Source organism: Oncorhynchus keta, chromosome 6 (genome assembly GCF_023373465.1).
Source record: "Oncorhynchus keta strain PuntledgeMale-10-30-2019 chromosome 6, Oket_V2, whole genome shotgun sequence".
Classification (NCBI taxonomy): domain Eukaryota; kingdom Metazoa; phylum Chordata; class Actinopteri; order Salmoniformes; family Salmonidae; genus Oncorhynchus; species Oncorhynchus keta.
The window spans coordinates 15,131,965-15,156,060 of NC_068426.1; the positions used below are offsets into that span (position 1 = coordinate 15,131,965).

Genomic DNA, 24,096 nt, shown 5'->3' on the forward strand with positions numbered 1-24,096 from the left:
AATGCTGCTTCACGGTGTTGCAAGCGGAAGTGGTTTCCCCGAGAAAGCTAAGCTAACAAGCTTGCTAACTTTGTAAGTGTGTGACATCGTCACGGATTGGTATTTCATTCCATTTTTATAACGCACAATTCGATACGGACAAAACAGGAGTGATTTAACAAAGCCTGTTAGTTTGGGAATATGCCGAAGAATAAAGGTAAGTAGCAAACATGTTGCCTTTGGTTGTTAGCTAACGTTATTCCATGGAATGGTTGTTTATGCTAGCTAGCTAGCCACCCGGGCCCATGCTTAGCAACGTGACTGGAGGAAGGTATGGCATTTAACAAATATTTAAACGTGTGGAAACGTTGCTTAACCTTCATTACCACCAATCTCATATTGTTTATATTATCGCAATTTGACTATTAATAATTTAGGAATTCGACTGGCGAACTATGAACTGCCTTTTGTCACATTATTTTGCGCAACTGAATGACGTTAGTACCAACTAGTGCGGTAGGCCAAAAATATCCCTGCCCTGTGCCTATCATCTTGAGCCTCAGCCCTGATGCTGTCACATTAACTAACTAACTAACTAGCACAGGTAAAAGGGATTAATTAAAGTATATTTGTAGCTAGGCTACAACCATTTGGTTGGCCTATTTATCCGTGTTTATTTCACTCATGTTGCCACTGACTGGTGGAATTGGAATGACAGTCACCCATTAGATAGAAAAATTGGCATTCTAATACATCTCTCATCCTCTTATTACAGGTAAGGGGGGAAAGAATCGACGACGTGGTAAAAATGAGAATGAATCAGAAAAGAGAGAGCTGGTTTTCAAAGAGGATGGCCAAGGTGAGTGCAAGGTCTCCCTTCAACCGTATTTAGTCTGTAAATTTAGCAAATAGGTTCTGACTTAATTTCAACCAATTGTCAACTGCTTTAACACTGACCATGCTAACAGTGTAGCTACTAATCGAATACAGTTATGATCTAGATGTATTCAACATTTGTGTGCTCCCTGGTTACCAGTTCAGCACTTACATTTGAGTCACCTCGTGACCTCTATGAATTGCCTAACTGCTTCATCTCTGTTCGTCTGTTCTAATCTAGAATATGCACAGGTCATTAAGATGTTGGGTAATGGACGACTGGAAGCTATGTGTTTTGATGGAGTCAAGCGACTTTGCCACATCCGAGGAAAACTACGGAAAAAGGTAATTCTGTACACAGTAGCCTATATAGCGTTAGTGCTGCTAGTCACAAAATTTGGCAAATAGCTGGAGGCTGAAGACTGTTAATCATATGTGAACTGTATAAATGCAATCCAATGACATCATCCTTTACGCGCTACTTCCGTAATGCTTTGGGTTGGAAATGACATGAGGGTTGACAGACTCTTCTACCTGGTCTGTATGTGTCCAGTTCTATGATGGAAGTATTACAGTTATTATACTCCAAATTATCCTTGCTGACATCTTGTTATTCTCTCTTTGGCAGGTTTGGATCAACAGTTCAGACATCATCCTGGTGGGACTTCGAGATTACCAGGTAATAATTATGAGAGACAAAAATCAGCAATGGTTTGTATTTTTTAATGATAATGATAATACATTCTTCCTTGAAGGACCAAAAAGCTGATGTTATCCTGAAGTACAATGCAGACGAGGCCAGGAGTTTGAAGGCTTATGGGGAGCTTCCTGAACATGGTAAGTATCTGGGACCTACCTGCTTTTCGACCACTGAATGCTCAGCTATGAAAAGCCAACTGACATTTACTTCTGAGGTGCTGACCTGTGATTATTATTTTACCCTGTTTGTCATTTATGAACATTTGATCATCTTGAAGACCGATCTGGCTTTAATGGCCATGTACTCTTATGATTATGGGCACATGTGCACTCTTTAAGGCAAACTATTTAATTAACGGTGAGTGTATGTTCTAACTCCCTAGCTAAAATCAATGAGACCGACACGTTTGGACCTGGTGACGACGAGGACATTCAGTTTGATGACATTGGAGATGATGACGAGGACATTGATGATGTGAGTAGACGGTTCCTCTTGCAAGTCACAAGGAAAGCTGTCAATGAGTAATATGCTTGGGCAATATACCGCATACCAGGGTATTTCAAAATACGGTATGATTTTAAGTTAAGTATAACTAAGAAATCTAAGATGCCATGAATTATATACAGCACAGGACTCCAGCTATACATTTAGTCTACTAAGTGGCTAAATGTCAACATCAAGCTTCTTGGTTACAGCAGAGACATTCAATCCCTGCCTGAATTAAGATCCCTGTTACAATGTTCCATCTTCACCATGTTCTGTTATAATCTCCACCTGGCACAGCCAGAAGAGGACTGACCACCACTTATAGCCTGGTTCCTCTCTAGGTTTCTTTCCTAGGTTTTGGCCTTTCTAGGGAGTTTTTCCTAGCCACTGTGCTTCTACACCTGCATTAATTGCTGTTTGGGGTTTTAGGCTGGGTTTCTGTACAGCACTTTTATATATCAGCTGATGTAAGAAGGGCTATATAAATTGATTTGATTTGTTGCCTAAATTGTTTTGTGCGCCCCTTGTATGCACTTCTGTTAATACTGTATACCCCGGTATGGCACAGAAACGGTATGGAATCTGAATACCCCCCAACCCAAATGGATAACTGATGTAGTCAATCAACTGAAATCACATACAATTGAGTGAAATGCTTTTTTGTTCTGTGCAATTTGCTTGAACATTTTGTCTTTGCTATTGGTTCAGGTAATACTACTTGGTAACATGCCTCTCTCCCCTTCCTCTCAGATCTGAATCAGGACTATTGTGTGCCACATCATTTACGCAGAGGAAAGTGGACATTTCTATAATCCTCAAGTCAGTTGAGACTGCTTAAGACCTGGAATCTGTCAAATCATCATCACACCTACTTCAGTTCACACTTCATATTTTTGTTATAGGTGTAATATATTTATATTTTATTCCATCTCATGCGGAATATAGGCTCAAATTACAGAACACCAGAATTTAAAATAAAAAAACTGAAATAAATGTTTGGTCTGAAGATTTGTCTAGAACAAAGTATCCCCCCCTTTTTTTTAGAACATACTTTTGTTTTCTTGATATTGATGATCAATAAAGTAAGTATTTTAAAATTTGTGCTAATTTGATATGCCTTTTTCAATCAAAAACCATCTTGGCTGGCAACAGAAATTTCACTTTGTAAAAATGGTGAAAGCAGGTAGAAGAACTCTGTCCTATTGGTAAAACCTTTTATTTAGCATTTACAGTATTGGCACAACACTGGACCTAGTATGTAATAGTGCCTTGTTTTTATACAGTACTCCACCTATCAATAACAATGCTGCATTTAATCCTAGGAAACAAATACTTCGTCCAGTTTTGTAACCAAATTAGGAGTGCTCAAATAGATCTGTGCTGGCCTACAGCACAATCACGGGTGAACTCAGGCAAGGATGGTCTCTTCGCATTTGTTTTATTTGCTATGGCTTGATGACGCACAGAATTTGGCTGGCTTTGCTACAAAGTCAGACTGACAGTACCAGGCGAGGTTAATTTGAGTCTGGAGCGAGACCGCCGCAGGGTACCCAGTCTTGCTCAGATGCTGCACACCACTTAATCCACGCTCACGTCTCTGGGCAGAGGGGATCAGAGACACATCTACTCAAAAGTTTTGACGCTGTCATTGTAATGTTTTTCACTAATAGCCTATTTGAAGAAAGCATATTAATAATAAAATTAAGACATCAGTTATCTATTTCCAAATTCATATTTGGCTTTTTTAAGAAAAGTATTATTTCACCCCAAATATTGCCCAATGGAAAATAAAACGCACGAAACAACTGTCTGTCCCACTCCCATCATGTATCCAATTATTTAATGGCAACGTATAATGCTATTAAATGCAATTCAATAATTCGATTTTAGCCTACTTAATGCATTTGCTTAGGCTACAGTTTGTCCCTCCATCAATGATGTAATGCGGAGCCGGCTGGCGAGGCACTGACGCGCTGTCGAATATTCGCACATCATCTCTATCCAGCTCTACTCCCTGAACTGGAGCGCATAATTTTCTCCCCTCCTTCCCAACAGTTATCCAAGGATACCTAGCCACGAACACTTTTGACCTTCAAACTAGTCCACTAAACAGCAGCCTATTGCCTCATTCAGTAACCGCATTCACCCGAATATCCTACTGCTCTCCTGACCGCCTGTACACCGTTCCGGGGGAGCGCACATATTGCAGGCAGTGGAAAACAGATACATCCCTCGATAGCGCAGCATATGTTCTCATGCGCCTGAAGGTAGAAGCTGGCGATGCGGTTTCCCTCGGCTTGATTTGGAGCCTTTTGCTGCGGGGTGTTTGACATTGCACCCATACATTTGAGGGTGATCCGCTAGTGACTACGACGATGGCGGAGAAGGCAGTCAATACAGCGTCCAGCGCCTTGACAGGTAAGCTAGGTAAAACGTTAACGGTCTATTGTTTACAATATCCAATGTTTCTCTCCACTGTAGCCTATTTTGTCAAGGGTTCTATAACATTGGCATAGGGCTACGCGCATAAATCACTGTATCCCCAAACTGCATTTCATTGTAGTCTTCAGTCATTCCTAATGTAGCCTATATAGCCTATGCTAAATATCGTTGACTGTATTGAAGGTCAGTTGCCTAAACAGTTAATTATTGTTACATCAAAAGGACAACTTGCACCTTTGTTGATTGCCAAATTGATTGTCTCTGTGCCAGAGGTATCATGCCAATAGGGGGCACATGGGCAGGTAACCCCCTGTTTAAAAATTGTATTATAATTTTAGATGTTTTATTTTTATTTTTGGGTTGTTTCTCTGTAATGCTACTAGCCACCTAGTAATTTTATGAAGTTGGTGTTATTTAGCCCAGATAGGTTCCCAGTCTCTCAACCTCACAACTAGCTACTAATAAGCCATTTCAGGCTATCAATGAAGTTAGAGTAGCTAGTTTGTCTATCTACACTACATTACCAAAAGTATGTGGACACATGCTCGTCGAATATCTCATTCCAAAATCATGGGCATTAATATGGAGTTGGTCCCCCCTTTGCTGCTAGTGTCTCCACTCTTCTGGGAAGGCTTTCCACTACATGTTGGAACATTGCTGCGAGGACTTGCTTTCATTCAGCCACAAGAGCATTAGTGAGGTCGGGCACTGATGTTGGCTGATTAGGCCTGGCTCGCTGTCGGCGGTCCAATTCATCACAAAGGTGTTTGATACGGTTGAGGTCAGGGCTCTGTGCAGGCCAGTCAAGTTCTTCCACACCAATCTCGAACAAACCATTTCTGTAAGGACTTTGCTTTGTGCATGGGGGCATTGTCATGCTGAAACAGGAAAGGGCCTTCCCCAAACTGTTGCCACAAAGTTGGAAGCACATAATCGTCTAGAATGCCATTGTATGCTGTAGCGTTAAGATTTATTTTCACTGGAACTAAGGGGCCTAGCCCAAACCATAATTCCTCTTCCAACAAACTTTACAGTTGGCACTATGCATTCGGGCAGGTAGTGTTCTCCCGGCATCCACCAAACCAAGATTAGTCCATCGGACTGCCAGTTGGTGAAGCATGATTCATCACTCCGGAGAATGTTTACTCTGCTCCAGAGTTCAATGGTGGCGAGCTTTACATCCCTCCAACCGACTCTTGGCATTGCACATGGGGATCTTAGGTTGTGCGCGGCTGCTCGGCCATGGAAACCCATTGCATGAAGCCCCAGACGAACAGTTCTTGTGCTGATGTTGCTTCCAGAGGCAGTTTGGAACTCGATAAGGAGTGTCTACGCGCTTCATTCCTCGGCGGTCCCAATCTATGAGCTTGTGTAGCCTATCACTTTGCGGCTGAGCCGTTGTTGTTTCCACTTCACATTAACTAGCAGGGCAGAAATTTGATGAACTGACTTGTTGGAAAGATGGCATCCTATGACAGTGACACGTTGGAAGTCACAGTTTTTCACTAATGCCAATCTACCAATGTTTGTCTATGGAGATTGCTTGGCTGTGTGCTCTATTTTATACACCGGTCAGCAGTGGGTGTGGCTGAAATAGCCGAATAGCCGTAGACTTTAAAATATCAAGCAATTACTAAATTCACTGAATAAGACTCACATTCCTTTTAATCCTTTACCCAGACTCCCGATTGGCTCAGTTGTCTTAGGCAGTGCAGTGCTAGAGTTGTCACTACAGACCCAGGTGCGATCCCAGGCTGTATCACAACCGTCCGTGATCTGGAGTCCCATAGGGCGACGCACAAATGTACCAGCGTCATCCGGATTTGGCTGGGGGGGCTTTACAAGTAGGCTGCCATTGTAAATCAAGGTTGAATAAAATCAAATAAAACGATTTTTAGCAGAAATGCAGATAAGCATATTTAGTTTGAAAAAAGAGCCACCAGTCAGGATGACACAGACAGCTCAAAAGGTATGATTAGATATGCAGAAACATATATTTTTTTGACATAGAATTAAACATGGCTCTAGATTGCAGGAAAAGGCTGTTTCTGCTGTTTGAAACCAACCTATGGACAGGGTGCATGACGCCACAAATTAAATTCTTGGGTCAATTTTAACCGTTGCCTAGATTTTGGTGTCCAAGGTAATTGTTTTCAGTTACTGGTACAAATGTCATCATCAAGGTATGATTTGTGCTCAAATAACCCAGTCAGATGTAACCTGATCTGTGTTAGCTAAGGAACGCTCAACTACGTTCTCCGAGGAGTTAAGCATTCCTTAGCTAGATCTGAGTATGTCCAATCAAAATTGCCCAGTAGCTTAGAATTTAGGGCTGATCAAAGGCATTTAGCTACATCTGGTTTTGAGGCCTTATTTAGTTTTCATAGGGTAGACATGTATTTAAAAATCAAATCAAATCAGGGACTTGAAACATATGGTTTCTCACCAGAACACATACCATTTATCAATAGTTAAAGACATGTGACCTGGCCAGTGAAAAGGTATTCTTGTTAGTTGCCTACCTATAAGGCCTGTCCTGGCAGATTTAAGTTAATAGCCTATACTCTAAAAGCATGATATGGACAGTCTCAATCGAAAGTGCCTTTTCATTTATAGGTTTACTTACACTGGGTCTGCGAAAACACCCCTCAGTATCTAGGCTAATTCCTAGTTTCCCAAAAGTCAGTTCTTTCATTATAGGCCGTGTACAACCCAATTTTGTGATTTGATAGGTTTCTCCTTGACTGGGAGCTGTATTAGATTTTGGTGAGTGATGCATAAGTAACAGGGACAGATTATGGCTGTTGTTTTTAATCTAGTACAGAATAAATCAATGGCCTGGCTGCTATTTGTCCTTGACTGACATACAATTGCTATTCAGACTTTTCGCTTGACACATATGTTCTCTTCTCCAGCCGAAGGATTGACTCCACCGTCAGTTGCGGAGAAGAGACCCCAAAGCAACAGCCAAGGCTCCCCAGCCCGCGTTGTACTTCATCCAGGGAGCCCAGCTATGAAAAACAGTAAACTGCTCCAAATCACACTCTTAACATTTAAAAATATGTATTGGGTGCTTATTGGGTACTTGTCTGAATTGAAAAGGTGCATTACAGAATTACTTTAATAATTATTTTATTTGGCCTTACTGCTGTTAGCCCATACAAACACATTGAATAACAGATAGTCCTTACTGCTATTAGCCCATACAAACACATTGAATAACAGATAGTCCTTACTGCTATTAGCCCATACAAACACATGTAATAACAGATAGTCCTTACTGCTATTAGCCCATACAAACACATTGAATAACAGATAGTCCTTACTGCTATTAGCCCATACAAACACATGTAATAACAGATAGTCCTTACTGCTATTAGCCCATACAAACACATTGAATAACAGATAGTCCTTACTGCTATTAGCCCATACAAACACATTGAATAACAGATAGTCCTTACTGCTATTAGCCCATACAAACACATTGAATAACAGATTCACTACATGGAACAACAGATAGTCCCACCCCAAAATCTAAAGGATGTTTGTTGTGAAGTGTCTGTCTTATATCTGAGAGATATCAGGAAACAGTCAAATAAAAATAAAAAATGTATTGAAGTATTTTTGTCGTAAAACAGTCTCCATATACAGTATACTGTAATAATTTTTTAAACTGGTACCAGGAGACCTTCAGACGAGTCTTGTGAGTCCTGTGGGTGTCCTAGAGCAAAACAACCTACATGTTGTATTAGTGTGTAGCCCACTGGCAGATTAACTGTAGCGACTTCAGACGAGTCCCATGATGCTTGTGGGGGTCGTAGAGCATGACCACACTGGTATGACCACTCTGGTATGACCACTCTTTCCATAGAGTGGTCATAGTTTTGTAGGTCAAACCGTTCGGACCCTACAGAGATTACACATCCAGTGCATCCAATACTGTGGTTTAATGCTATGTATAGCACTGCTTTCCTCTGCTGATAAACTGTGGGGACTGTTATCTCTCCCATATCAGACGAGGTGCTGAGCCCAGCATTGGTCATAGAGAAGAAGCCCCAGCTCAATGGGCTCCCCTCCCCTTTACGTCTGCCAGGCAACAACACTAATAATCATGCAGGTAAACAGTGTAAGTCACACTCTCACCCCCACTGTGGCTGTTAGCTCCCATACAGAATCTTTCCCTTTTTCTAGATATGAAAGCTGTTTAAGATCTTCAAGGGTCCTCTCTATAAGCACATCTCTCCCTCACTATCTATTTGAACGTCTCTCCTTGCTCTGTTTCTGTCTAGCTTGTCTGTTTCTCTTTTTGAATCCCATTTCATATCACTTTATATCTCATTCCCTCAGATGTGGAAGGGTATCTGAGGACAGATGACAGGGTGCGTTTAGCCAAAGAGAGACGTGAGGAAAGAGATAAAGGTTTAGGTAAGTGATGTTCCTGTCAGTATTTAGACTGATGGAAATCATATTTTATTGAAGCCAATATTTGGATTATAGCAGATTAGCAGGAATGTTGTATAATTTATTATAGCAGATTAGCAGAAATGTTGTATAATTTATTATAGCAGATTAGCAGAAATGCTGTATAATTTATTATAGCAGATTAGTAGAAATGTTGTATAATTTATTATAGCAGATTAGTAGAAATGTTGTATAATTTATTATAGCAGATTAGCAGAAATGTTCTATAATTTATTACAGCAGATTAGCAGAAATGTTACATAATTTATTATAGCAGATTAGTAGAAATGTTATATAATTTATTGTAGCAGATTAGCAGAAATGTTGTATAATTTATTCCAGCAGATTAGGAGAAATGTTGTATAATTTATTCCAGCAGATTAGCAGAAATGTTGTATAATTTATTCCAGCAGATTAGCAGAAATGTTCTATAATTTATTACAGCAGATTAGCAGAAATGTTCTATGATTTATTATAGCAGATTAGCAGAAATGTTCTATAATTTATTACAGCAGATTAGCAGAAATGTTCTATCATTTATTATAGCAGATTAGCAGAAATGTTCTATAATTTATTACAGCAGATTATCAGAAATGTTCTATAATTTATTATAGCGTGTTAGCAGAAATGTGGTATAATTTATTATAGCAGATTAGCAGAAGTATTCTATAATTTTGCCCCATAAAACTTCCAGTTCAGGAACAAAGATTGTTTCTTAAAGTGGTGTTGGAGAGGGTGGTAATCTGGGTGTGTTGGTTGGTGTTTCCAGCGGTACGAGAGCAGGCGATCATGGAGAAGGAGCGGCGGGCTCAGCTGCAGTATGAGCGTACCGTGGAGGAGCGCTGGAGGAAGCTGGAGGAACAGAGACAGAAGGAGGAGCTCCGCAGAGCTGCTGTGGAGGAGAAGAGGAGACAGAGGCTGGAGGAGGAAAAGGTCAGACTCACCACTTAGCCACTACATCTTCCAGTGCATGATGTAGTTCCCTCTGTGCTCACACTAAGCTCTTTCAGCTTCAGTTCAGTTTCAGTTCCATTTTTGTGTGTTTATTATTCAGTTTGTATGCTTTGTTTTTGTTTCTATGTGTGTGTGTGGCATGTGCAGCAATAGCCCCAACAGCCAGATGTTGAAATCCTTCTGTGGCGACGTTGTTTTGGGTTTTGGAGAGAGAGATAAGCAGGAACATAATGTATGCTCTTAAATTCACTCAAATCCTGTAGTTCATTAATCACAGTACTTAATGTCGTCTCCCAATCAAATATTGGATAGACCTCTGCTCTGTTAGGTAATGGGGATTTTCACCCACCCCCTCTTGTCTATCCCACCCTGCATACCAGTCAACACTGGCTTCTGGGAAGCTGATGCCATTGGTATTGATCTCTATGTAAATCTCAGTGACCTCATCAGCCTAATCAATGAATGTCTCTGCCATTCCATTTGTTTAATCTGATCCTAATCCTGCTTTGTCATTGCTCTCAATTTGTCAATGCTTCCCAAAATATCTGCTCAGCCACGACGACATTGGCAGCTTTGTCTTTTTAAACCATGTCACACACTGCCACTTTCCAAAGACGGGTCCATTTATTTTAAGGATTTGTAGCCTACATTGATTCCACCGTTTAGCCTTCAAACCTAGCATAAACATGTATGTTATAGAGAATTAAGTAAGTCTAAGTGGAATGAAATAACATGAATTATAATTTTTGTCTGCTCTCTTTATCTTTATAAAATTGGTAATATTCATAAGATCATGCATTTTTGAGACGGATGATTTACCTGGGCATCAATCTCACCCGGATCGATTGTGTGCGTGTGTGGTGTGTGTTCCTATTGGATGGATTATATCCTCTGGATGATGTCATTTTAGACCAATAGAAAAACAGGAGGAGCCTGTTGTCGGATTTTCGTTTCTGTGTTGCTAAGATTCTTCACTTTCTTTTCACCCTTTATTGAATCTTTGCAGTGTCATTCTCATTCAAATATTTGCTATTGTGCTGGCTTCATCTGTGTGTGTAGTTCATATTGCCGGTGCATGTCCATGTATTTTTCTTTGTTAGGTAGGAAGAAATTAAAAGCAATAGCAGGGATATATAGGAGGAAAAGATGGAATAATTGTAAATGGAGAAATGTTGGCAATGGTTGATCCCCCACCAGATGGCTTTGTCTCCTGCTCTGTGTACCATGGCAACACTGTGGGTGGGGAAGGGTTAACTAGCTTGGATGAAAGATGATTTACTGGGGAAAATCTGAGTAGAACAGGAGGCCAGAAGAGAGTGGGGGGGTATAGGATAAAGGAAGAAGGGAGCTGGTCTCCAAACTGTGTCAATACTGTTGCATGCTGGGAGATTGACTGTGTGAGTGTCTTTGTGTCAACATGTGTATGTGATTGGAGGGGTGGAGTCCCCAGGCAGCTGTGCTCTCTTTCTATCTGCGTTATGAGGTAAAGTGAGATTGTGCTGTGCTGTGAGACTGTACTGTGCTGTGTAAGAGGAGAGGTGGTGGTTATGGAGCGACCAGCCTGGTCCTCGTGGGAGGTCCAGGGGAGCAGCTCAGTGATAGAGTCCCTTGTCTTCCCGGTCCTGGAACGGAACAACCAGGAGCGACTGGACGCTCTGATGAAACGCTCCCTGGAACGCAGCCTGCAGCTAGAGCAAAGGCCCAAACGCTGGACATGGGGCGGAGCTGGAGGAGCACAGGGTGAGTCCACAACAGGGAGATGGAGAGGAGTACAATGAGGTGTGAATGATGAATCAGTGACTGGAAGAAGAAATGGTGAGAGGGAGGGAGGAACCGCACTAAATGTTCTAGGCTAATTCGATTTGGCATGTCCCTTTGTGGCTTCTAAAGTCATAGGATACACATTTGGAGTTCTCCGCTCTACCAGATACAAGCACACAAGCAGTCCATCAGATAAACTAGCACACAAGCAGTCCATCAGATAAACTAGCACACAAGCAGTCCATCAGATAAACTAGCACACAAGCAGTCCATCAGATAAACTAGCACACAAGCAGTCCATCAGATAAACTAGCACACAAGCAGTCCATCAGATAAACTAGCACACAAGCAGTCCATCAGATAAACTAGCACACAAGCAGTCAATCAGATAAACTAGCACACAAGCAGTCAATCAGATAAACGGGCACACGATAGGTGTTGTTCTGGAAGCTGCTGGTAGCTTATGACTCTCCTCCACCCTTCTAGACTCAAGGTCAGACTGTAATGTCCCTGTGCCTGCCTGTCCCAGACCTGTCGTAAACCGTGGAAATAGTAATCAGTCCAGTCAACCCTGAGGGGAGCAAAGCAGACAGTTTTAGAATTGACAGCATACTTGCTGCTGGTTTAGGGCATTATTGAGGGCTTCTTTCCTGAGTCAGGTATTGATGATTTCATTTCGATGGGGCACTGGGAGTTTGGTGTTCTTTATGGATTAAGATGGAGGACTGAGATACAGAAACATAATGTTCTAAATGTAGATGCTGATGTTTATTACACTGTTTTCTGAATGTGTTTGTACATGTGATTTGGATTGGGTCATAGAGGGATACATGTATATGGTGTGTATGTGAGAGAGAGAGTCTTTCTCCCTGGCCTGCTCATTGCCTCCAGCCTTGCTGCATGGGTTTACCTCCCCAGACAGTTGTCTACCGGAGCACCCTGCTGGGTGCACAGGTATATCAGGGGGTCATCAGGTAAAGCCATGAGTGGCAGCTCTGGCCATAACGCTGTGCTCTCTCTGCTCTGCTCCGCCCGCTGCCTATAGGTGACTGTGAGAATGCCCCTCTCCCCGCCTCCACCTTTCCCCATGAACTCGCCGCCCCCTTTCCTGCTGCCAGCGAATCCGGTAATGTTATGAACCCCTCCCGTTCGGTCCACCAATCCCCTGTCCCCCATCCTGCTCTCCACCCCACAGTGACCACTGCTCTCATTGGCTGTTTTGTTTTAGGGAAATGTCATGCCGACTCAAAGGTTTTATGTATATTTCCCAGAATGCATGTGCAACAGCTAAATCAGAAAGTGTATCTGGAAGCATGAGGGTGTGTGGGAGGAGTTGTGTGCCTGGAACAATTACTAATGTACAAGTGCACATTGATGTTGTATAATTGCTGCTTTTATCAATATTTTTTTACGTGTGTATGTGTGAGGGTATGTGTAGGTGTTTGTGCTCAGCTTTGCTATTTTGATATCTTAGTCTTTTGGCACTTGCAAGTCAATCCGGGTCGAGCAAAAGAGACAGCAAAGGGATAACAATAGAGATGTAGGGTTTAAGGATACACAGAGAAGAAAGTGAACAAGAGATCCATTAGGAAAGGACAGGCATTAGGGCCACGGCACATGTACACCACTTCACATCCTCCGTTTCATTGTTTGAAACCTCCTTGTCGCTCCTCATTGAAAGCATATGTCATATGTCAATATAACCCATTGAAATACTCAGTGTTATATATTTTGTATTTCAGAGAGCCCATCCTATCCCCATGAGTATTTGGAAAACATAACCCAATAATAATGAAGTGACGAGCAGTATTTGCCATTGAACATGTACAGGAACAGGTAGTCCACCAGTTTTACATACAAGTACTACTAATACTCCTTCTACTACTATCACCACTAGTATTACTACTACTACTACTACTAATCCTTCTACTATCACCACTAGTACTACTCCTTCTACTACTATCACCACTAATACTACTAGTACTACTACTATTACTACTACTATCAGCACCACTACTACTACTACTACTACTACTCCTTCTACTACTATCACCCTAGTACTACTACTACTTCTCCTTCTACTACTACCAGCACCACTACTGCTACTAATACTCCTTCTACTACTATCACCCTACTACTACTAGTACTACTACTACTTCTCCTTCTACTACTACCAGCACCACTACTACTACTACTACTACTACTTCTACTCCTTCTACTTCTATCACCACTACTACTACTACTTCTCCTTCTACTACTATCAGCACCACTACTACCACTACTACTACTAGTACTACATCTACTTCTCCTTCTACTACTATCACCACTACTACTACTATTACTACAACTGCTAGTACTACTACTACTTCTATCACCACTACTACTCTCACTACTACTACTCTCACTACTACTACTACTACTACTTCTCCTTCTACTAATATCACCACTAGTACTACTACTACTTCTATCACCACTACTACTATCACTACTACTACTACTACTATCACCACTACTACTACTTGTACTACTACTACTACTACTACTAATCCTTTTACTATCACCACTAGTACTACTACTTCTACTACTACTACTACTACTACTACTCCTTCTACTACTATCACCACTACTACTACTAGTACTACTACTACTTCTCCTTCTACTACTATCAGCACCACTACTACTACTACTACTACTACTACTAATACTACTAGTCCTTCTACTACTATCACCACTACTACTACTATCACCACTACTACTACGATCACCAAAACTACTATGACTGCTACTACTATTTCTACAACTATAACCACTAGTATTACTACTATCCCCACTAGTACTACTATTATCACCACTGGTACTACTACTACTACTTCTATCACCACTACTACTTATTTCACCACTAGTACTACTTATATCACCACCACTACTACTACTACTACTGCTAGTACTACTACTACGACTAATCCTTCTACTATCACCACTAGTACTACTACTTCTCATTCCACTACTATCAGCACCACTACTACTACTATTACTACAACTACTAGTACTACTAATACTTCTATCACCACCACTACTACTCTCACTACTACTACTACTACTCCTTCTACTACTATCACTACTACTACTACTACTACTACTTCTCCTTCTACTACTATCACTACTACTACTACTACTACTACTTCTCCTTCTACTAATATCACCACTAGTACTACTACTACTACTACTACTACTACTATCACCACTACTTCTACTAGTACTACTACTACTACTACTACTACTCCTTCTACTACTATCAGCACCACTACTACTACTACTTCTCCTTCTACTACTATCACCACTACTACTACTATCACTACAACTACTAGTACTACTACTACTACTATCACAACTAGTACTACTACTACTTCTATCACCACTACTACTATTACTACTACTACTACTACTACTATCACCATTACTACTACTACTAGTACTACTACTACTACTATCACAACTAGTACTACTACTACTTCTATCACCACTACTACTATCACTACTACTACTACTACTATCACCATTACTACTACTACTAGTACTACTACTATCACCACTACTACTACTAGTACTACTACTACTACTAATCATTCTACTATCACCACTAGTACTACTACTTCTACTACTACTACTACTACTACTCCTTCTACTGCTATCATCACCACTACTACTACTACTTCTCCTTCTACTACTATCACCACTACTACTACTACTATCACTACAACTACTAGTACTACTACTACTACTACTATCACCAATAGTACTACTACTACTTCTATCACCACTACTACTACCACTACTACTACTACTACTATCACCACTACTACTACTACTACTACTACTACTACTACTAGTACTACTACTACGACTAATCCTTCTACTATCACCACTAGTACTACTACTTCTACTACTATCACCACTACTACTACTACTTCTCATTCCACTACTATCAGCACCACTACTACTACTACTACTCCTTCTACTACTATCACCACTACTACTACTAGTACTACTACTTCTCCTTCTACTACTATCAGCACCACTACTACTACTACTACTATCACTGCAACTACTAGTACTACTGCTACTTATATCACCACTACTACTATCAATACTACTCCTTCTACTACTATCACCACTACTACTACTACTACTATTACTACTACTACTACTTCTCCTTCTACAACTATCACCACTACTACTACTATCACTACAACTACTAGTACTACGACTACTACTATCACCACTAGTACTACTACTACTTCTATCACCACTACTACTACTATTAGTACTACTACTACTACTACTAATCATTCTACTATCACCACTAGTACTACTCCTTCTACTGCTATCACCACTAGTACTACTCCATCTACTACTATCACCACTAGTACTACTACTATTACTGCTACCACTGCTACTGCCACCACTAGTACTACTACTACTACAACTGCTTATTTCACCACTAGTACTACTACTACTACTACTACTACTACTACTACTTATTTCACCACTAGTACTACTTCTATCACCATTACTACTACTCCATCTACTACTATCACCACTAGTACTACTACTACTACAACTGCTTATTTCACCACTATTACTGCTACAATTACTGATACTATCACCACTAGTACTACTCCTTCTACTACTATCACCACTAATACTACTCCTTCTACTACTATCACCACTAGTACTACCACGATCACCACTATTACTACTATTACTGCTACTGTGGCTGCTATCACCACTACTAGTACTATTATCACTACTACTACTACTATCAGTGCTACTACTACTAACCTAAACACTATGACTTTGGAAACTGCTACTCTCACCCTCACTGCTCATAGCTACTTCTGTCGGTGGAATCACAAATGACAATGAAACATTTTTGAGGCAGACCCATACATCTTTTCCATTGTCCGGGTGTACAGTACTCACTAGTCTAGGACAAGCATTCTTAGCCCCATTCTCCTTCTGCTTCGAGCACCTTCATTTCTCCGTCTCATGTCCCTCATGGCATTTTGTTTTGTTCGTCATCCTCATCTCCATCCTCTCCTGCCAACTCCTCCATTGACCCCTGACCCCTCCATCAGCCCAGCGCTGTCACATGAACTCTGTGGAGAGCCTGATGGTCCACCGCCTTCTTACCCACACCCACTCCTCTATGACCCAGTGCCACAGTGCCACAGTGCAGCAGACCTCCATCTGCCCTGCCACCGATGCACAGGGAGCAGCTAGACAAAACATTTGGACCGACAAGTTTTTGCACATAGGCAGTAAATGTTTCCAGGCAGGTAACACACCAGTGACATCATGCAGCGTTAGTGATGTAGAAACTAGGGAATGCATGGCAGCATTTCTACTTCTGCCGATAGACATGACATTTGATCTATTTTATTTATGTCTAGGTCTGGCTTTTTTGAATGTATGTGTCTGAGGGTATAGATGTGTTTAAATGTGTGTATTCAGTATGTGTGTAACAGCTGTCTACTGTGTTTCTGTGTATGTTTTGGAGTGACAAGGAGAAAAAATACCTACACACTAAGATGCTTCACAAAAGTGTTGCCTAACATTGCATGCCTTACATAATGTACAGTGATGTAGTGGTAAACAAAATAGGTGGATAAACACAGTACTATCAATACATTTTTCTGTAACGCTCGTGTGAAATAAAAAAGGTGAGTAAACAGTGTTTACCCTCCACTACACCACTGTAAATATGGCAGTAGTAATGTGTGTGGGTGTTTTTTATTTTATTTTCTAAATGACAATTTATATAGTATTCGTGATGTATTTGGGGGGATTGTGCAAACATCACTCTAACTTGCGACATATGACCATGCAAAAAGACAAAATAATTTGTATGATTCATTACAAAAATGGATAGTATAGTTAGTTTCCTCCATACCTATACTGTGGATATTGATCGGAAAATATGGAATTACCATCATTGTATCTCCTCTGACCACAATACATCTTAACTTGATTTTATCCTTTGACCTCTGAGTGTCTGATGTCTGTCGTTGTGCAGCTCCCTGCAGCCCCCACAGGTCACCCTATCAGGGCTCGCCAAGCCGGGCTAATCGACGGAGGCTCCAGGGCTCTCCAGAGGAGTCTGCAGGGGGGTCTATCTCCACCCCTCAAACCCCCAAGGTCAGACTTGTTTTACCTACCCACTTGGTTGTGGAATAGACAGAAACCAGTGAAGAGTTGGCAGGGCCATGTTGGCAGGATTACACACACATGCACACACACTGACATTCTCTCTGGTGTGTTTTCAGAAGGAGAGGTTGCGCAGAGAGAGAAGGACTGGCTCCCCGGCGACAGGCTCCCCTGTGAGAAGAGCAGAATCCCCAGCCATGTTCACCAGACGCTCAGCCTCCCCCGCCACCCCCAAGTAAGACTCGCTGTCCTGCTGCTGAATCCATGTGGTCGATCCTAGATACTGTGACAGAGGGTGATGATGTCTTTCTTGTTGCTAGGTTGTTGCCTAAGAGCTGTACCCAGTCTCCTTGCACTGTGCGCCAGTACCACTCTTCTCCCATCAGGCACAGACCCACCACCCCGGTTGCTGACGGCAACAAGAAGGAGGACGGACAAGTTGAAGAAGCCAAAGGGCACAACAACATCAGTGACAGAAATGTCTCCAAGCCAGAGACCCCTGTGAAAAAGATGTCTGATATTCAGAGCCCTGAGAAGTCTTCTCAAGCCGACACCGCTGAAAAAAAACTGTCTAACACTGAGACCCCAGAAAAGAGATTCCCAAAAACTGAGACCCCCAGTAAGAACTTCAAAGGTGAGATTTCTGAAAAGAAGGACAACCCTGATAAGAAGAGTCCTATGGCTGAGACTGCTGATAGGAAAGCCTCGAAAATAGACAATCCAGACAAGAAGATGCCAAAGTCCGCCTGCAGCGACCTGAATACAGATAACAGCACAGGTGAGAATCTTTACCAATCGTTTTGTGTATATCAATATTTAAGTACATCTATCAGTGCATTGTCAAAAGGGCACGAGTTTCAATGCACACACATTTGGGCCTTTATCTTTGTGACAGAGCCATCGTCAGTGACGCCAACAGGAAAAGGAATTGCTGGAACGACAAGCGCAGAGGAAGCATCTAGACTGCTAGCGGAGCGTAGGCGTCTGGCCAGGGTGCAGAAGGAGCTGGAGGAGAAACAACGTCGTGAGCAGGAGGAGGATGAGCGGTAAGGAGACTGTGTGTCTCAGTGGTTAGTGTCACCATGCGTCTCTTTGTTTGTCAGTACATGACGGACAGATGGTGTGTCTGCGTGTCTGTGGATGTGACTGATGGCATATACTGCAAGTCATCATGTCTGTCTCTGTGTCACTCAGTCTGAAGGCGGAGCAGCTGAGGAGGAGACAGGCAGAGGAGCGAGCACGGCAGGAGGAGGAGGCTCGACGGGCTGAGGAGGAGAGGAGCAGACAGGAGGACCTCCGTAGGACGTGGGAGGAAGAGGAGAAACTGCAGCGGGAGGGCCAGGATAAGGAGCTACAGGTCAAGATGGACAGAGAGGTGGGGGGGTCACTATGTTGTGACTGTCTGTATGGTGATATGCAGAAAGTCTACTCTGGTGCATGTTTAACATGGGTTGTTTGCACAGCACACAGTACTGTTTCACTTCCAAGCATAAATCCTCTATCTTCATCAATACAGAAGGAGGAGGCCGAGTTACAGGCACAGAAGGATGCGGAGCGTCAGCGTCAGGAGAGAGAGGTACTCAAGCTACAACAAGAAGAGGAGAGACATCTGCGGAAGAAGGTTTTTATGACTCAGAACTCAATGCCTATTACTGAATAAATCAGCCTCTCTGAAACCCAGTTTTCACCGCTCAATACACGTCATCAAAGTCTGGACCGGTCCTTAATCAAATGTTGATGCAATCCCCACAGAGAATTGAGGAGATAATGAAGAGAACGAGGAAGAGTGATGAGAACCAGGCTGAGATGAAGGTACTGTAGACATGCCTGCCGTTCTCATAGCTCTGCACCGCTTCAAGAAAGGGACCTGCTGACTGTTATATTATCCATGTGATGTTGTGTGATCTTGTAAGGTATTGCATACTAACATAGTATGTCCTTTGCAGCTTGTACCCCCCACTCCCCGAAGAGCTTTTGTTTTTATATCTATGTTGTGATCATTATCAGGATTAAATTGTATCATTGTTGATACATTGGTTTATGCGTCCTGATTACTACAGGTCTTAATCACACAGTATTGTACATCATCTTGTTCTTATTTGCTGTGGAATAATGTTGCCTCCATCTTTGTTCCATATTGAAGCAGAATGAGGAAGGGCAGGTGGATACTCTGCCTCAGCCTGTCTCACCACCAGGTAGGTGATCCATTCCACTCACCCACTGATACTCTGCCTGCCCGAGCAGGAAAGACCCCCTATGAATGTATAAATGCTTATTAAAGCATGTTGTATAGGAGTCCCACCCAGTGGCAACAGAAAGTAGTCTGGGCATGGTGGGTGAGAGACCCCAGTACTTTTCCATCAACATAGGAGACTCCTGCATGGCTGTAATTTAGCAGTGTTTTTCCAATACCTGTCCTCGGGAGAGGATTGGATTCGCTCTGCATCCTAGATTATGTTCAAGGTCTTTGGCTATTTATAACTCCTCTGTTCCTGCCAAAATGCAGCCCTCAGCATGTAACTTCATCCGTACTATTTTTCACTAGAAAGGTTGAACATCAAATCAAATGTTATTTGTCACATGTGCCGAATACAACAGGTGAAATAACCTTACAGTGAAATGCTTACTTATGAGCCCTTAACCAACGATGCAGTTTTAAGAAAATACAACAACATTTTTTTTAAAGTAGGAGATAAGAAAAACAAATAATTAAAGAGCAGCAGTAAATAACAATAGCGGGCTATATACAGGGGGTACCGGTACAGAGTCAATGTGTCAATGTGCGGGGGCACCGGTGTCGAGGTAATTGAGATAATTATGTACATGCAGGTAGGGTTGTTAAAGTGGCTATGCATAGATAATAACAGAGAGTAGCAGCAGCGTGGGGAGGGGTGCAAATAGTCTGAGTAGCCATTTGATTAGTTGTTCAGGAGTCTTATGGTTTGAGGGTAGAAGCTGTTTAGAAGCATCTGGGACCTTGACTTGGCACTCCGGTGCCGCTTGCCGTGTGGCAGCAGAGAGAACAGTCTATGACTAGGGTGGCTGGAGTCTTTGACAAATTTTAGGGCCTTCCTCTGATACCGCCTGGTATAGAGGTCCTGGTTGGCAGGAAGCTTGGCCCCGGTGATGTACTGGGCTGTACGCACTACCCTCCTGAAGAGAAATAGGTTTTGTCGTGCCCTCTTCACGACTGTCTTGGTGTGCTTAGACCATATTAGTTTGTTGTTGATGTGGACGCCAAGGAACTTGAAGCTCTCAACCTGCTCCACTACAGCCCCGTCGATGAGAATGGGGGCGTGCTCGGTCCTCCTTTTCCTGTAGTCCACAATCAACTCCTTTGTCTTGATGTTGAGGGAGAGGTTGTTGTCCTTGCACCACATGGTCAGGTCTCTGACCTCCTCCCTATAGGCTGTCTCATCGTTGTCGGTGATTAGCCCTACCACTGTTGAGTCATCAGCAAACGTAATGATGATGTTGGAGTTGTGCCTGGCTGTGGAGTCATGAGTGAACAGGGAGTACAGGAGGGAACTGAGCACGCACCCCTGAGGCGCCCTCATGTTAATGTTCAGCATTGCGGATGTGTTGTTACCTAATACATACAGTATTTAGAAAATGTAATGAAATTGAAGAGAAAGACCAATCTGCATTTCTTGTTCTATTTGATTAGCTGATGTAGAACAAGCAAATCTGCCTGTCTACTTGATCTTGGGAACCCCTCTGGCTCACAAATGTAGTCATGTATGATATGTTGCCACAGTAGTGCATATAGGTTAAGGAATGGGACAATTTCAAGGGGTAATATTGGCCAGGGATTTAACAAATTCTGACATGATTCTAGGGGAGGCATGGGATATGTGTATATTTAGCATATTTTTAAGCCGTCCTTGGTCAGTTCTTGTGGTGCTCTTTCTCAGGGAATAGTTCTGTGCAATGTGATAATTTTGTTCTCTACAGGGGAAATGCAAATGAACTCAAAGATCAAGATTGAAACTAATGCTCAGGTGAATGTGCAAGAAAACCCAAAGGTTGAGTCTCAGGTTAATGGACAGGTCACTGTTCATGTCAACAAGCAGGACAGTGTCCTGGTGAAGGGACAAGCCACCTACCAGGTAACCCCACTGAAGACTGATCTGCAAAAGGGACAGGACGCTAAACAAATAAATAAACAACAGACCGCCCAAGTGAATGGACAGGGTGGAGCCCAGGTTCTTAAGCAAGAGAGTGTCTTTGTAAAGGGACGGGTCGCTTCCAAAGTGAACCAGCAAGAGAATGTACAGGTGAAGAAGCTGGAGAAACCGGAGGAAACCCAGGTGAGCAGCCAAGTCACTGCTCAGCTCAAAATCCAGAAGTGTACCCAAGTAAATGTGAAGTTGGCCACACAGACAATCGCACAAGAGGTGCAGCCCAAGAAACCGTCCATGGCGTCCCTGCCGGTGGGCCGACCCCCACCCCCACTCATCAACCTGGAGCCTCTGGTTGTGAAAAGCAGCGGGGTGTATGACGAGGTGCAGTCCATGGAGGTCAGGTAAGCCATCAGAGCAAGGCCATGTCTATCTACAGGAATACATGATGATGTACATATAACTGATTCAATAAATGGAACTGTATGAACATTTGCATATGTATTGCCCACCATACCAGCTACCTATGTGTGTTACCCTCAGGGCATATTAGGGATTTTGTATCAACAGAATCCTATTCCGAGCTTTTCCACAGCACTTCGTCATACCCTGAGGAATATTGATAATGAAAATGGCTTCACATTTATTATTCACCTCATATCCGCCCTCGATTACTCAAGGGCAGCATGTTCCATAGTAGTATACCATCGAGGGAATAACCATTATGAAATTCACAAATTTGCTCCATCCCTTGTCCTCTCTCAGCCCAGTTTCCAAGGAGGAGCTTGTCTCCATCCCAGAGTACTCCCCAGTCAATGAGGTCCAGCACAATGGCATAAGTAATGCCCGAGCCCTGGAAGATCTACTGGACCTAACGGGCCATGTGGCCTACCCCAAACTCTCCCCCATGGGAAGCCTAGGAGACTGCAACAAGAACCTGATCGAGGGGCTCTGCAGCCCCGGTGCCGATGCCAAGCTCATCCAATCTCATCCTCCAGCCTCACACAAGTTCAACATCCAGTAGTCCGGTACATAAACATTTATGTGAGGATGAGAATGTGAATCTGTGAGAATGTTCACAGGTGCATGTTTACATACTTTAAATCACAAACGCAAGTTGTCACATACAGTAGCTCGCCCACACTAACTTCTCTCAAACACACAGAATCTTATGATGACCTTTTTCTTTTCAGAGCCCTGGACTGGCAAGCCATGATGGAGAGAGCAGGGGGAAAGCATCTATGTTGTCTGGTGTTATTGAGGATGGAAATCTGGCACCTCTTGAGATGAGAGAGTGAAAGCACTCTGAATGTAGTTTTTGATCCTCCTTGTTGGTCTCCAACCTTGAATGTCCATTAACCTTCAACCTCCTACAATACATCTGTCTTATCTCCTAGGCCTTGGACCACGGAGCATATGTGACAATAATATTCATAGATTTACTGTACTTCTCAGATAATACCTTGATGATAGTCATAGCTATCTGTGTCATGTCATGTACTGCATAGAGCTGTTGTTAGTGTCTGAAACATGTGTGTGTGCGTGCGTGAGAGAGACTGTCTCAATGAAACAAAGTGCCCATGAAGCAAGACCCCACACCCATGTAGAGAATCATATCAGTAAGTTGCCTTTGCTACTGCAGTATTGGTCCTCTAATGACAAGAGTATTGTTCCTTTAATGATTGACATATTAATACTGGTCTGTATCCACCCACTGTAGTTTAGTATGTACTGATCTTTCAATTAGATTGTTCCACTGAAAAGTCCACCGTTTTCTGGCTGTGGATGCCTCAGGTTAGCTTGTATCTCCCTGGACATAATTCACTCCCAAAAGACTCAAGCTTGTTGTCATAATGTATGTGTCCAACCTGCTGTGTGATTGGGATTGTAGCATGTGTGCCATAATACTTGAACCCAGGTCAAACAGTAGGCCCTACTGCAACTCAAAAGTCAAAATAAAGAAGCTGTACAGAAACATTCCTCAGTATAATCCAGATTGTCATCAACCCATGCATTGCAGGTTTTGTTCTCTCTTTCCTCCTCGATCAACAAAGTATGGAGCTGTGCCTGATCCTTCAAAAGTCTGAAACCAGTAAGCTGGTATCATTT

At 42.4% G+C, this 24,096-nt stretch overlaps 2 protein-coding genes across 8 annotated transcripts; both read left to right on the forward strand.

Moving 5' to 3' along the window:
* The first annotated feature begins 2 nt into the window (after positions 1-2).
* On the forward strand, positions 3-3,034 carry LOC118385043 (eukaryotic translation initiation factor 1A, X-chromosomal-like). Its single transcript, XM_035771834.2, has 7 exons — positions 3-196; positions 755-838; positions 1,097-1,200; positions 1,484-1,534; positions 1,611-1,692; positions 1,938-2,029; positions 2,792-3,034. Exons 1-7 carry the CDS (start codon positions 181-183, stop codon positions 2,795-2,797), a joined length of 435 nt encoding a protein of 144 aa, XP_035627727.1. The 5' UTR covers positions 3-180; the 3' UTR covers positions 2,798-3,034.
* A 959-nt stretch (positions 3,035-3,993) lies between these two features.
* Positions 3,994-24,071, forward strand: LOC118385044 (MAP7 domain-containing protein 2-like). 7 transcript variants are annotated; one of them, XM_052520841.1, is made up of 18 exons: positions 3,994-4,459; positions 7,399-7,506; positions 8,499-8,609; positions 8,831-8,908; positions 9,714-9,877; positions 11,539-11,638; positions 12,705-12,785; positions 17,736-17,857; positions 17,986-18,101; positions 18,187-18,644; positions 18,762-18,912; positions 19,061-19,223; positions 19,383-19,487; positions 19,619-19,678; positions 20,010-20,061; positions 21,821-22,391; positions 22,753-23,015; positions 23,181-24,071. In XM_052520841.1, exons 1-17 carry the CDS (start codon positions 4,417-4,419, stop codon positions 23,009-23,011), a joined length of 2,742 nt encoding a protein of 913 aa, XP_052376801.1. In that variant the 5' UTR covers positions 3,994-4,416; the 3' UTR covers positions 23,012-23,015; positions 23,181-24,071. The 7 variants fall into 7 exon arrangements, with proteins under 7 accessions (XP_052376801.1, XP_052376797.1, XP_052376802.1 ...); XM_052520837.1 differs by having other exon boundaries at positions 3,995-4,459; positions 19,061-19,241; positions 22,753-23,031; XM_052520842.1 differs by having other exon boundaries at positions 3,996-4,459; positions 18,253-18,644; positions 19,061-19,241.
* Positions 24,072-24,096: the final 25 nt, after the last annotated feature.